Here is a 12,679-nt window from a genome sequence, read left to right as displayed (position 1 = left end):
CCCACGTAGATAAAATTAATTCACCAACGTGTGTGTGTGTGTGCATGTGTGCATATATTTAATAGTAACAATGTAATCAAATAATTGATGAGATTTGAGTTTGTTTTTTTTTTTTCCCACTGTACAGCAAGGGGGTCAGGTTATCCTTACATGTATACATTACAATTACATTTTTCCCCCAGCCTTTCTTCTGTTGCAACATGAGTATCTAGACAAAGTTCTCAATGCTATTCATGAGTATTTGTTTTTAATAAAAGTAATCATAGGAGTTCCTGTCATGGCTCAGTGGAAACAAATCTGACTAGTATCCATGAGGACACAGGTTCAATCCCTGGCCTCACTCAGTGGGTTAAGGATCCAGTGTTGCCGTGAGCTGTGGTGTAGGTGGCAGACCTAGCTTGGATCCTGTGTTACTATGGCTGTGGTATAGGCTGGCAGCTGCCGCTGATTCAACCCCTAGCCTAGGAACCTCCATATGCCACAGGTGCGGCCCTGAAAAAACAAATTAAAAAATAAGTAAAATAAAATTAATTACAAATATTGCAATTTTTAAGTAACGGCTGGCAAAGCAAAACCAAAAAGAGGTCTGAAAATTAAAGTCAGCTCTTGTGAACTAGTATGAGCCACCTCCGGCACACCACTGCTCCCAAGGTTTGCAGTCAACCTCAAAATTGCCTGGGTGCTTTAACCTCTGTCCCCAGGAGTTCCTATTGTAGTTCAGCAGGTTAAGGACCCCATGTTGTTTCTGTGAGGATCCAAGTTTGATCCTCACAGTGCTGCCATGGCTATAGCATAGGCCAGCAGCTGTAGTTCCAATTCAACCCCTGCCCAAGGAACTTGCTGCAGGATGGCCCTTAAAAAGGGGGGAGGGGGGAGTCCCTGTCTTAGCTCAGTGGTTAATAAACCTGATGAGTATCCAGGAGGATGAGGGTTCAATTTCTGGCCTTGCTCAGTGGGTTAAGGATCCGCCGTTGCCGTGAACTGTAGAGGTCACAAATGCAGCTTGGATCTGGCATGGCTGTGGCTGTGGCACAGGCCAGCAGCTGCAGCTCCAATTCCACCCCTAGCCTGGGAACCTCTATATGCCGCAGGTCCGGCCCTAAAGAGACAAAAAAGGCGGGGGGGACCTTCTCAGGAACAAAGTCCTTCACTCTCAGAAGTCAGGTCTGCCCATGGATACTAGCCAGCCCCCAGCCAGACTTAACTGTCCAGAGCTGCCCCTGGGCCTGTCCCATAACCCTCACACACCTTGGCACTGATGACTTGCCATACCAGTGACTCCTGGGCACCTGCCCACGCCTCAACTCCAAACACCATCCTGCCTCAGCTCCATGACTTCCAGAGATTTCCTCAAGGCCTGCTGTGCTGCTCTGCTCGGCTCAGGCCTAGCCTGGGGCAGTGCAGTCCCATCAGACCCCTCCTGGTCCTAAGGACATAGACTCCCAGATCCGCTGAACTGAAAATGGCACTTCTTGATAGTGTTACTTAGATGCAATGCAGACTCTTTGTTGATTCAGACTGTTTTAAAAAAGGTTTTGAGGAGTTCCCATCGTGGCGCAGTGGTTAATGGATCCGACTAGGAACGGTGAATTTGCAGGTTCAATCCTTGGCCTTGCTCAGTGGGTTAAGGATCCGGTGTTGCCGTGAGCTGTGGTGTAGGTCACAGACACGGCTTGGATCCTGCGTTGCTGTGGCTCTGGCGTAGGCTGGCAGCTGTAGCTCCGATTAGACCCCTAGCCTGGGAACCTCCATATGCCGTAGGAGCAGCCCTAGAAAAGGCAAAAAAAAAGATTTTGAGGAGTTCCCATCGTAGCGCAGCGGAAACAGATCCAACTAGGAACCATGAGGTCGCAGGTTTGATCCCTGGCCTCGCTCAGTGGGTTAAGGATCCGGCACTGCCATGAGCTGTGGTGTGGGTCACAGACACGGCTCAGATCCCAAGTTACTGTGGCTCTGGCGTGGGCCGGCAGCTGCAGCTCTAATTAGAGCCCTAGCCTGGGAACCTCCATATGTCTTGGGTGCAGCCCTAAAAAGCACACGCCCGCACACAAAAAAAGTTTTGAGACAGTGAAGTGCAAGCATTGACTTACCGCCAAGTTTAAATGTGATAACGGTATAGAGTTTTTGAAACAGCAAAATAAGTTCTTTTAGAGCAGAGGTTGGCAAATTATGGCCCCACTTCCTATTTTGTTAAGTAAAGTTTTGTTGGAACACAGCCGGTTCATTTACATGCTGTGACTTCTTCGAGGGCAGGGTTGAGTAGGCAAGGTGGAGACCATGTGGCCCACAAAGCCTCATATTTATAGAGAAAGTTTGCCAACCTCTTCTTACAGAAATATCCTTGCGTATTTTACCTACAAAATAATAGTCTAGGGTTTGCTTTGAAATAACCCAATGGGGAGTTCCCGTTGTGGCTTGGCAGGTTAAGAACCCCACATAGTGTCTGTGAGGATGCGGGTAGGTTGAGGAGCTGGCATTGCTGCAAACTGCAGTATAGGTCGGAGATAACCACTCAGATCCAGTGTCGCCATGGCTGTGGTGCAGGCCGGCAGCTGTAGCTCGGATTTGATCCCTACCTAGCCTGGGACCTTCCATGTGCCAAGGGTGCAGCCCTAAAACAAACACTGGGAGGAGTTCTCTTGCAGTGCATCAGATTAAGGCTCTGGCGTTGTCCCTATAGCAGCTCCAGTCACTGCTGTAGTGCAGGTTCAGTCCCTGGCCTGGGAACTTCCATATGTCACAGGTGCAGCAAAAAAAATAAATAAATAAAATTAAATTAAAACCCAGTGGGGAAGGGAGAAAATGTAAATGAAACGAGATGGGCTATGAGGCGATGAACGCACCTGGGTTCATCATCCTAGTTGCTCTGTTTTTATATGTGTTTGAAATTTCCATAATAAAAAGCTCCTGAGAAGGGAGGGCCTGCCCTCCACAGCCTCTCCACTTCTCTGACCCCACACCAGGACCCTGGCATCTCTGGTCTAACAAGGGAATCAGGACAGAGCCACCACCACTCAGCCCGGTTTCGCACACGCCCAACGATGACTTCGGTCCCAGGCTAACCAGCAAGGCCATGGGCGCTGAGAGAGCCTGCCAGAGCCAGCCATGCAGTGAGTGTCCCTGTCGGGGCCCTGGGGTTCTAGGAGCTGGGGCGGGGGCCCTGTCTAGGGGTCAGGCCAGAGATCTGGGGCCTCAAGGAGGCCTGCCCTCTGCTCTCTACACCCCTCCCCATCCAGGTCTGCACCCCTGACTTCTGTCTGGGGCCCTGGGTGTCCCAAGGTAGGCCCTGCCCTCCTCTGAGACTCGGTCAACATTTTAATTCTGACCATTCAGGGTTTCTGGGTGACAGAAAAGAACCTATGGGAGGCACTAGCCCCATCTCTCGCCCATCTATCTCGGCGGCCACCATCACTCTCAGCTGCCCAGTGGGCCACAGCCCCATGGGAGCCAGGCTGGGTCTCCGGCTGCTCTGGGAGTGACCGAACCCCATTAGACCTGTCGTTGTGGTTCTAGAAGCAAGCCAAATAAGGTGGGGTCTTCTCCCTGAAGACAGTTTTTTATCTGAAAGGACTGACACTGTTTTTGAGAAACTCCATCATAAAAAAAGACAATCCCGGAGTTCCAAGAGGAAGTGAATCCGACTAGGAACCATGAGGTTGTGGGTTTGATCCCCGGCCTCGCTCAGTGAGTTAAGGATCGGGCGTTGCCATGAGCTGTGATGTTGGTCGCAGACGCAGCTTGGATCCCACGTTGCTGTGGCTCTGGCATAGGCCAGCAGCTGTAGCCCCAATTCGACCCATAGCCTGGGAACCTCCATATGTCTCGGGTGTGGCCTTAAAAAGCAAAAAAAAAAGTAAACCTAACCCCAAATCAGCTGAGGCAGACAGTTGATTCGGTGGGAAGGCCCAGGTCTTCCCCATCATCTGCCCCTACCCTCGATTTCCTCCCCCAGGCTTAGGAAACCTGGCCTAATCCACTGCTCTTTCTCCTGACCCCGATCCGCACCCTAAATTCAACCCCTAACATCACTCTCCTCGATGCCGTCAGGAATGACTGGAAGTTCCAGTTATTTGCTCCAAAGCCATCCCAAATGACCACCTCCTAAGCCCAAAACAACCTCTGCCATCCAGCCTCCCCACATTTCTCTTCCTGCCAATTTTACCTGGACCATATCCGGCCATTCTTGGGCATCCCGCCCAGCAAGAACCTAACCCTGGCCCAGTGCTTGTCAGCCCAGGCAATTCCCCCGCCGCCCCGGGAGCCGTTGGCAATATCCGGAGACATTAGTCGGGCCTAGAGGGGCGAGCACTGCTGGCACGTGATGGGTCAAGGCTGGTGATGCCCCTTGACATCCTGCCCGCACAGGACGGTCTCCACAGAAGTGGTCCCGCCTGCCCGGCACTGAAACGGGGCGCCCCCACCCCTGGTCCTCCAGCCAGAGCACCTGGCTGATCACCACGTGCTCATTAGAAACACAGGCCTGGGAGTTCTCTTGTGGTGAAGCTGGTTAAGGATCCGGTGGTGTCACTGCAGCAGCTTGGGTCACTGCTGTGGCGCAGGTTCAATCCCTGGCGTGGGAGCTTTCACATGCCACGGGTGCAGCCAAAACAAAAACAAAACAGCCCTGGAACCAAGCTGTGCCACTTCTTAGCGGGTGCCTGATCTGGGCCTCAGTTTTCTCCACTATAAAATGAGGACTGCTCAGCCCCCCTGTCACTTGTCACTGGAGTAAATGAAGCAGAACCCAGGAAGTATCCAGGCCACGGTGGTAGTGGTACCCACAGTCATTAGAGCAGCAGCCAGGGGACCGGCTTCTTGAATGGGCTCTCTTGGGTGAGGCCTGCATTCCTTCCACTGACCCCAGAGCCAGCGGGACTGGGAGCAATGACCCTGTGTGGGAGGTCAACCCAGGGACCCTGGGAGGGTCCTCCCAGCTGCTCTGGGGACTCCCTGCCCAGACACACCCCAAGAGCCTCCTGGCTCTGCTGCCTCCACCCCTTTCTGCCTCCATGTTATTCCTGCTTCCCTCCGCTGTGTGGGACTTTGCCGTGAGGCTGTAGAACAGAGGGGCCTCTGGGCAGGGGATGGGGGGCATTGGGCTCAGCTGGACCCCCAGCTCCGCCGTTTCCCCCAACCAGAAGATACGTAAAGGTTGTGACAAGGTGGCACACCTGTCCTCGCCGTCATCATGAATGAAGCAGGTGGGATGTGGGGCAAGTCCTGGGGTCCTTCCCTGCAAGCAACCCCTCGCCCCCCGCCACCACCTCTGAGCGCCAGATTCCTCCTCTGTCCCCTGCAGCATTGCGAGGTCCACAGTGAGTGTAGAGCTTCTAGCACAGGCCACCCCAGGGAGGGGCAGTCCCTCACACTGCCGCTTTTTGCTGACTCTGTCCCTTGCCTTTTTCTAGTCCTCCAGGCTCTGTCCAGCTCACTGATTTTGCTTCCGTCTTAGTCACTGCCTCCCACTCCCTCACATCAGATGTTTTCTGACTCTTGTGTGCACCCCTCCATCAAACCACATCCCTGTTTGATTTACTGTTGGGGTTTTTCCACTGGTCGCTGCAGAGGACCTGCTGCCCTCTGACTTTCCTTCCCCCCCCACCCCAAGAACAATCCCCAAAATAGCCTCTCTGCACCCACCCACTTCAGGGGACCTTGCATGTGTCCCCTTGGCTAAAGCCCCAAAGCTGTGAGACCCCCCGCTTGAAGCCGGGTCATCTTGTTCTCACTGCCCACCGCCCGCCCCTCAGGAGAAAAGCACCCACAGACAGCAGCAGGGGGCATCAGCCAAAGGCCGGGAGAGAGGCAGAGGTTTCTCCGAGGTCCCCCTACCCCTGCCATCCTGGCCAGAGCTGAGGGTCACGGTGGGTGGTTTTCAGTGCAGGGGTGAGAAGGGCTCCTTGTGAGGGCTGGGGTCGGGGGCACTCACAGAACCCCTCTGGGCTCCCCCACGGCAGCGGCAGCTGGCATTTCCAAAGAAGCGGGTTCCAGTCCCACCCCAGGTGCCGTGGTGGGGGGCCCAACCTGGATTCACCCCCCATCCCCACAGCACAGTAGCGGCCCCCACTCGGCGGAGGCAGACAGCAGCCACCAAGAGAGGGGAAGGCCCCAAGTCCCCCGCTGGCAGGTGCCAGGCTCTGGACCCAGGCAGGCTGGCCCAGAGCTCGTGCCGCTGCCCTGCGGGCCACTGCCTGCGAGTCCCCCCACGGTGCCCACTGCACCCAGGGAGACAGGCTCAGAGCAGCCATGTGTGAGGGGAGGGGAGCTAGCGAGGGCCCCTAGTGCACAGAGAACGCTGACCCACAGAGGGACCCAGAGGCTTTCGAAGGAAACACGCGGCCCCAAGGCCAGAGACCCTGTCTCCTCCTACCTTGAGCATTAAGGAGGCAGAGGGGGCACAGGAGAGGCCAGACATAGCAGCCCTGCCACCAGAGGACAGCTCCTGCCCTTAGCACGGCTACCTGAGCATTTACTTCCAGCCTTCTGACCACCCCTGAACTATTTGGGGCAAGAGGAAGAAAGCAGCCTGGTTCGCTTCCTGTACACCCCTTCCCCACCTGCCCCTCCAGCCTCTGCTAGACCCTCAGCATCTGCCCCTCCTGCCTCCCAGGAAAGCAGTTTCATTTCCCTGCAGCCCGATTTACCAAAAGGGTGGGGAGGGCGGGGCTCAGCCCGTTTTAAGGCCAGAGAAGGGGGGACTCAGCAGACACGCGGAGGGGGCAGAGGTGAGAGCTCTTGCTGCTGGCTGAGGTCGAGGTAGCAAGGAGGCTGCGGAGAGCCTGGGCCCCACAGAAATAGGTGGGGAGAGGGAGGCAGGGGAGAGGAGAGACAGGGAGGAGGGGAGAGAGATGGGGACAGACAGAGAAAGAGACCAACGGGGGAGCAGAGCAGGGCGGACAGGGGAGCCCAGGGCCACAGACAGGGGTGGGGCGAGGGCTGAGGTGGGAGTGGGGCAGCCCACAGTGTGGCGGTGAGGCGAGGGTGGGACCCAGGCTCCTGTCACAGCAGCCCTTGCTTCCCCTCCAACCCAGACATCATCCCCCAGAGTCATGGCCACCTTGGGTAAGTAAGCAGGGGAGGGGACAGAACCCACTTTTCTCCCCCGACACCCACTGACCTGCCACTGACCCTGTCCTCCCCCCTCCCCAGCCTGGCACCTCCTCGCCCTAGTCCCCGTCTTCCTCAGCCTGGCGGCCTCCCTGGACTGGCAGGCCGCCCACAGCCATGACCCCTTCGAGAAATGCATGCACGATCCTGACTACGAGCAGCTGCTCCGAGTCGTGACCTTGGGCCTCAATCGGACCTCGAAGCCCCAGAGGGTGATTGTGGTTGGTGCAGGTGCAGCTGGACTGGTGGCCGCCAAGGTGCTCAGCGATGCCGGACACAAGGTGAGAAGTGCTGCTTTCGGTCTGCCTTAAGTCCTTCCTGCTGCAGCCAGAAGTCCAGTGTGGAGGGATCTGGCCACATCCCTGTTGAGGGGTGGGGGTGTCAGGAGGCGGGAGAGGGAGCTATGCTTTCCTCCCGGTCTGGAGAGTGGGTCTGGGACCCCCTGCTCTAAAGAGAAACCCCGAGGGAGAGCCTGCCTGCGCTGCAGGGCCTTTGGCACGCCCTGCCCCTCTTGCATCCTGAGAGAAGTCCCTTGAAGCATCCTGCAGCCGTCTTGCCTGGGTGGGGTTGGAAACGCCACCCAAGGGGAAGTACCTCTGAAGTCCAACCGCCACCGTCCCCCTCACTGAAATTCCAGAATGTGTGTGGGCCAGGCCAGTGGCTTCGGTGCGTGTGAGAAATCTCCCCACCCCCTGAGCTGGGAAGTCCCTCTGAAACCTGGCCAGCAGCCTTCCTGTTAATGTTCTGTTTTCCCACTAGCCCCCTTCCACCTCCCCACCAAAAAGAAAAAGCTCCTGGAGGTCCCGTTGTGGCTTAGTGGAAACAAGCTGGACTAGTATCCATGAGGATGCGGGTTCAATCCTTGGCCTCACTCAGTGGGTTAAGAGTCCTAAGTTGCTGTGGCTGTGCTGTAGGCTGGCAGCTGAGCTCCAATTCAACCTCTAGCCTGGGAACCTCCACATGCTGCAGGTGTGGCCTTAAAAGGAAAAAACAAACAAACAAAAAAAAAACCAAAAACACACACACACAAAACAAAGAACAAAAGAAAGAAAGAAAAAAAGAAAAGCTCTCCATCTATGCTGCTATGGGGGTGGAAGGCCAGGGGTGGTGCCACCCGGGTGGAGGTGGGGGGTTTAAGGGGAGGAGCTGAAGGACCCTGCCTGTGGGCGGGCGGCCCATCGTCCCTCAGGTCACTGTCCTGGAGGCAGCCAACAGGATTGGGGGCCGCATCTTCACCTACCGGGACCGGAGAACAGGCTGGATTGGGGAGCTGGGAGCCATGCGCATGCCCAGCTCACACAGGTGAGGCCTGGCCTGGCCACCAGGCAGGCGCAGGCTGCCCCAGCCCCACCTCCCTGCCCAGGCTCAACCAGACCCCCAGGTCCGTCCCTGCTTCAGTGCCAGCACGAGATTCAATGCTGACCCCAATCGGAGTGCCCCAGCAAGTCGGTCTAGACCCAGCCTCCACCTCTGTCCTTTTCCTAACCCCATGTGAGGGCCTCTCGGCTCCGGCCCCACTGCTGTACCTCCTGAAGTTCTCAGGCTGCTGCGCTCAGCCCCTCCAGAGCCCCGGCTCTGTCTTCCCCAACCCTGGTCCTTTCCCCATCCAGGCTCCCACCCCGTCCACCCCCGCCCTATCCCCATTTTCTCCCCCCACCCCCCCCATCCCAGTGAAGGCAAACTCCCACTCAAACCCCAGCCCAGAGCCGTAGCGCCCTCAGCCTTCCCACACTCTCCCCACTGTTCCTATCGCTAGTGCGGCCCAGCCCAGATCTAGCCCAGCTCTGGCCGCATCCCCAGCTGCCTGCCCGCCCCCTTCCCTCTCCAGCCCCCTGGGGAGAGGGCCACCCACCCTGCCGCCCAGCCTCACCAGCGTCTCCCGCCCCCTCAGGATCCTCCACCAGCTCTGCAAGAGCCTGGGCCTCAACCTGACCAAATTCACCCAGTACGACGAGAACACGTGGACCGAGGTGAACGAGGTGAAGCTGCGGAACTACGTGGTGGAGAAGATGCCCGAGAAGCTGGGCTACAAGCTGCAGCCCACGGAGAAGGGCCGCTCGCCCGAAGAAATCTTCCAGATGGCTCTCAACAGGGTAGGAGCGGCCAGGAGCCCGCGGCCCTGTCCCCCGCCCCCTCGCCTCCTCCTCGGCCCGGCTTCCTTTCCCCTTCCTTCCGGTCGTCCGCCCGTCGCTGGTCGCTGGTTCTTCCATCTTTCGTTTCCCCACAGACCCTACCCATTCCGATCCCCAGTCCCCTTCTCACCCACACGCCGGCCTGGACAGACCCACCTTTCTACGCCTTTGGCTTCAACTACGTACAGCCTGAGGCTTATGTCTTTCAAGCCCATCTCCTGAGACCCTGCCTTACATCTGCCACCCCCCAGGACCCGCCAGCTCCCATGGAGCTCGGCCTCTTCCTGGAACCTACTCACACCCCCGGGTTCCCCCCTGCTCACATCACCCTCACCCCCGGCGCCACCCTCCCTTGCTGCCCCTGCCTTCCTCTCACTCCCTGCTCCCCCCTCCTCTCCTAACTCTCCCGCACTGGTCCCACCTCTGTGTCCCCGCAGCCTTGGCCCCAGCCCAGGCCAGGGCCTCTCCCCGCATCCTCACCCTGCCCCTTCTCTGCCCACAGCCCTGTGCTCCCCAGGGCTTCAGCTTCAGGTCCAAGCCCTGAGTGGTCTGGTCTCTATCACCCTTTTAGCCCCACCCTCTCTCCTCCATGACATTTTTGCTACCCTTCCCCAAACCAGGTGGCCCCAACACCCCCGGCTCTGGACTCCTTCATACCCACTGTGTTTGTCCGCCAGCTCACACCCATGCCACCTGCCCTGCCCAGAGACCTTTTCTCACTCCCACCCAGAGAACCCTACTCATCCCTCAGGCAACAGCTCCAAGTTTCCCTCCTCCAGGCAGCTGCCCCTGATGCCCCTCAGGGAAGGGCCAGCCTCATCCTCCTCTGGTAGCTCTGAATTGTCCGTCCCCCCTCCTGGCCAAGGGTGGGCACTGAGGCCAGGCCATTGCTGTGCCCTGGCACTGCCCGGTGCAGAGGGCCCCGGGAGGGTGAGCTGAAGGCCGTGAACAGCGAGCGAGGGGACATATCCTTCAGGGAATTCCATGGCCACCAGGGCCAGGCCAGGTGGACAAAGGCGAGGGCTGAAATCGGAGGGGCAGTGACACTTCCGAGAGGAGAGGAGGCTTGAACAGAGCAAGCATGGCTCCTCGGGTGCCTGGCAAAGAGGAGGCAGGGAGAGCGAGTGCAGGGGCATGGAGGTGGGGGAGACCCGAGGGTGTTCTGAGACTGGACACTAGGCTGTAGACCCAGAACTGCCCTAAGAGCTGGTGACTGGACCAAGCGGCTGGAAGGGGCAGGCTGAGGGCTGCAAGTCTGGTTCCAGGCGCTGGGGAGCCCCGCGAAGGCTGGCACTGCCAGGGCTGTTGGACAGGTGGCAGAAGGGACTCCACTTCTGTCTGTGCCCATGACGATCCAGGTGACAAATAATTACTGGGCACCAGAAAGACACAGCACTGAGACGGACGCCGTCCCTGCCTGTACAGAGTGCTGGGGCCGGAGGGGGAGGGCAGACCGGGGAAGCCTGCCCCGGGTGGTGACGCGGCGCTGCAGTGGAGGCCAAGGCTGAGGGTACCGCGTGGGCAACGTCTGGCTCTGGGCAGCAGGAGCAGGAAGAGACGCCGGACTGCACGCCTGGCAGGGCGCCCCCCTCAGGTCCCCACAGCTCAGCACAAACTGTCTGCTTGCTCCACCGCAGGCCCTTAAAGATCTCAAGACACTGGGCTGCAGAAAGGCAATGAAGAAGTTTGACAGGCACACGCTCCTGGTGAGTGGGGGCCGCGGCGTCCCTGAGAAATGCAGACAAGGAAGGCGCCGGGGGTCTTGGGCCGGGAGTCAGAGGGCAGGAGCCCGGGACCTCAGGCCTGCCACTGCCTCCCTGCCTGACGAGGGCCAGACGTGCCCCTCCCTCTCTGGGCTTCGGTTTCCCTCATCTGTCCCAAGGGGGGGGGGGGTCAGGCCGCTTAGGCCCAGGGAACCACGGTAAACCGAGTCACGTCCCTGAACAGAGGGGATCCGCGGGGAGCGGCCCCCTTGGGAGGCGGGACGGAGCTGGTGGGTGCAGCCAGCCTGGGCCCTGACCTGGGCTGCGCCTGTCCCCCAGGAATATCTCCTCAGCGAGGGGAACCTGAGCCAGCCAGCTGTGCGGCTCCTGGGAGACGTGATGTCCAAGGACGGCCTCTTCTACCTCAGCTTCGCCGAGGCCCTGCGGGCCCACAGCTGCCTCAACGACAAGCTCCGGTGAGGCCACGCGCTGGGCCGGGCGCCGGGGCATGGCTGGCGGGAGGGCACGGCCTGGGGTGCGAGAGCAGGGCCCCAGGGGGCGGAGAGGTGCCCTCGGCCGGCCTGGCCACACTCACCCTCCCAGCCCAGGGCCTGGGGAGGAAGAAAGGTCCCAGAGAGGGAGGCGAGGGAGGGAGGGAGTGGCTGAAGGGGCAGCTGGGCCAGGGCAGGTAGAGGCAGCACCGCGGGAGGCGCGGGGCCCAAGAGCCCAGGTCACGCTCCCGCCCACCCTCAGGTACAGCCGCATCGTGGGCGGCTGGGACCTGCTGCCGCGCGCGCTGCTGAGCTCGCTGTCGGGGCCTGTGCTGTTGCGCGCGCCTGTCGTGGCGATTAAGCAGGGGACGCGCGAGGTGAGCGTGCACATCGAGTCCTGGAGCCGGGTCCGGACCCTGAAGGCCCTGACGGCCGACGCGGTGCTGCTGACGGTGAGCGGGCCGGCGCTGCAGCGCATAACCTTCACGCCGCCGCTGACGCGCAGGCGGCAGGAGGCGGTGCGCGCGCTGCACTACCTGCCGGCCACCAAGGTGTTCCTGAGTTTCCGCCGGCCCTTCTGGCAAGACGAGCACATCGAGGGCGGCCACTCCAACACCGACCGCCCGTCGCGCGCCATGTTTTACCCGCCGCCCGGCGAGGGCGCGCTGCTGCTGGCCTCGTACACGTGGTCCGACGAGGCGGCCACGTTCGCCGGCCTGAGTACCCGGGACGCGCTGCGCCTGGCGCTCAACGACGTGGCGGCGCTTCACGGGCCCATCGTGTACCGGCTCTGGGACGGCAGCGGCGTCATCAAGCGCTGGGGGGAGGACCCGCACAGCCAGGGCGGCTTCGTGCTGCAGCCGCCCACGCTCTGGCAAAAGGACGAGGACGACGAGCGGGAGCACGACTGGGCCATCCCCTACGGCCGCATCTACTTCGCCGGCGAGCACACGGCCTTCCCACACGGCTGGGTGGAGACGGCCGTCAAGTCGGCGCTGCGTGCCGCCGTGGGCATCAACCGTCGGAACAGCCCGCCGACCAGCAGCTCGGTCAACCCCAGGACCAACGTGCACTTGGCACCGAGCCACCAGGCGTGCAACCTCGGAAGCAGGCGGGATAGCCACTTTCCAGACTTACACGCTGTAACCCTTCGGCGCACTAGCCCAAAGAGAACCCGGTATTAAAGTACTTTTGGAAACAGTTGTGTGGTCCCGCCCCTCCCTGGCTTAGTCGCTCCCCCAGTTCG

The 12,679-nt window shown here is 59.5% G+C and overlaps 1 protein-coding gene across 4 annotated transcripts in view; it reads left to right on the top strand.

Moving 5' to 3' along the window:
* Positions 1-12,633, top strand: part of IL4I1 (interleukin 4 induced 1) — a 39,184-nt gene extending 26,551 nt beyond the window's left edge. For 2 of the 4 annotated variants that reach the window (XM_047790144.1, XM_047790141.1), the window contains exons 2-8: positions 2,964-3,110; positions 7,150-7,388; positions 8,297-8,409; positions 8,999-9,200; positions 10,877-10,945; positions 11,282-11,418; positions 11,696-12,633. In XM_047790144.1, coding sequence (XP_047646100.1) covers positions 3,074-3,110; positions 7,150-7,388; positions 8,297-8,409; positions 8,999-9,200; positions 10,877-10,945; positions 11,282-11,418; positions 11,696-12,617 — 1,719 coding nt within the window. In that variant the 5' untranslated portion in view covers positions 2,964-3,073 and the 3' untranslated portion in view covers positions 12,618-12,633. The other 2 variants (XM_047790142.1, XM_047790143.1) reach the window with 2 other exon arrangements.
* Positions 12,634-12,679: the final 46 nt, after the last annotated feature.

Source organism: Phacochoerus africanus, chromosome 8, assembly GCF_016906955.1.
Source record: "Phacochoerus africanus isolate WHEZ1 chromosome 8, ROS_Pafr_v1, whole genome shotgun sequence".
Lineage (NCBI taxonomy): Eukaryota > Metazoa > Chordata > Mammalia > Artiodactyla > Suidae > Phacochoerus > Phacochoerus africanus.
The sequence above is the reverse complement of the archived record's forward strand: the minus strand, read 5'-3'. Positions and strand labels throughout refer to the sequence as shown.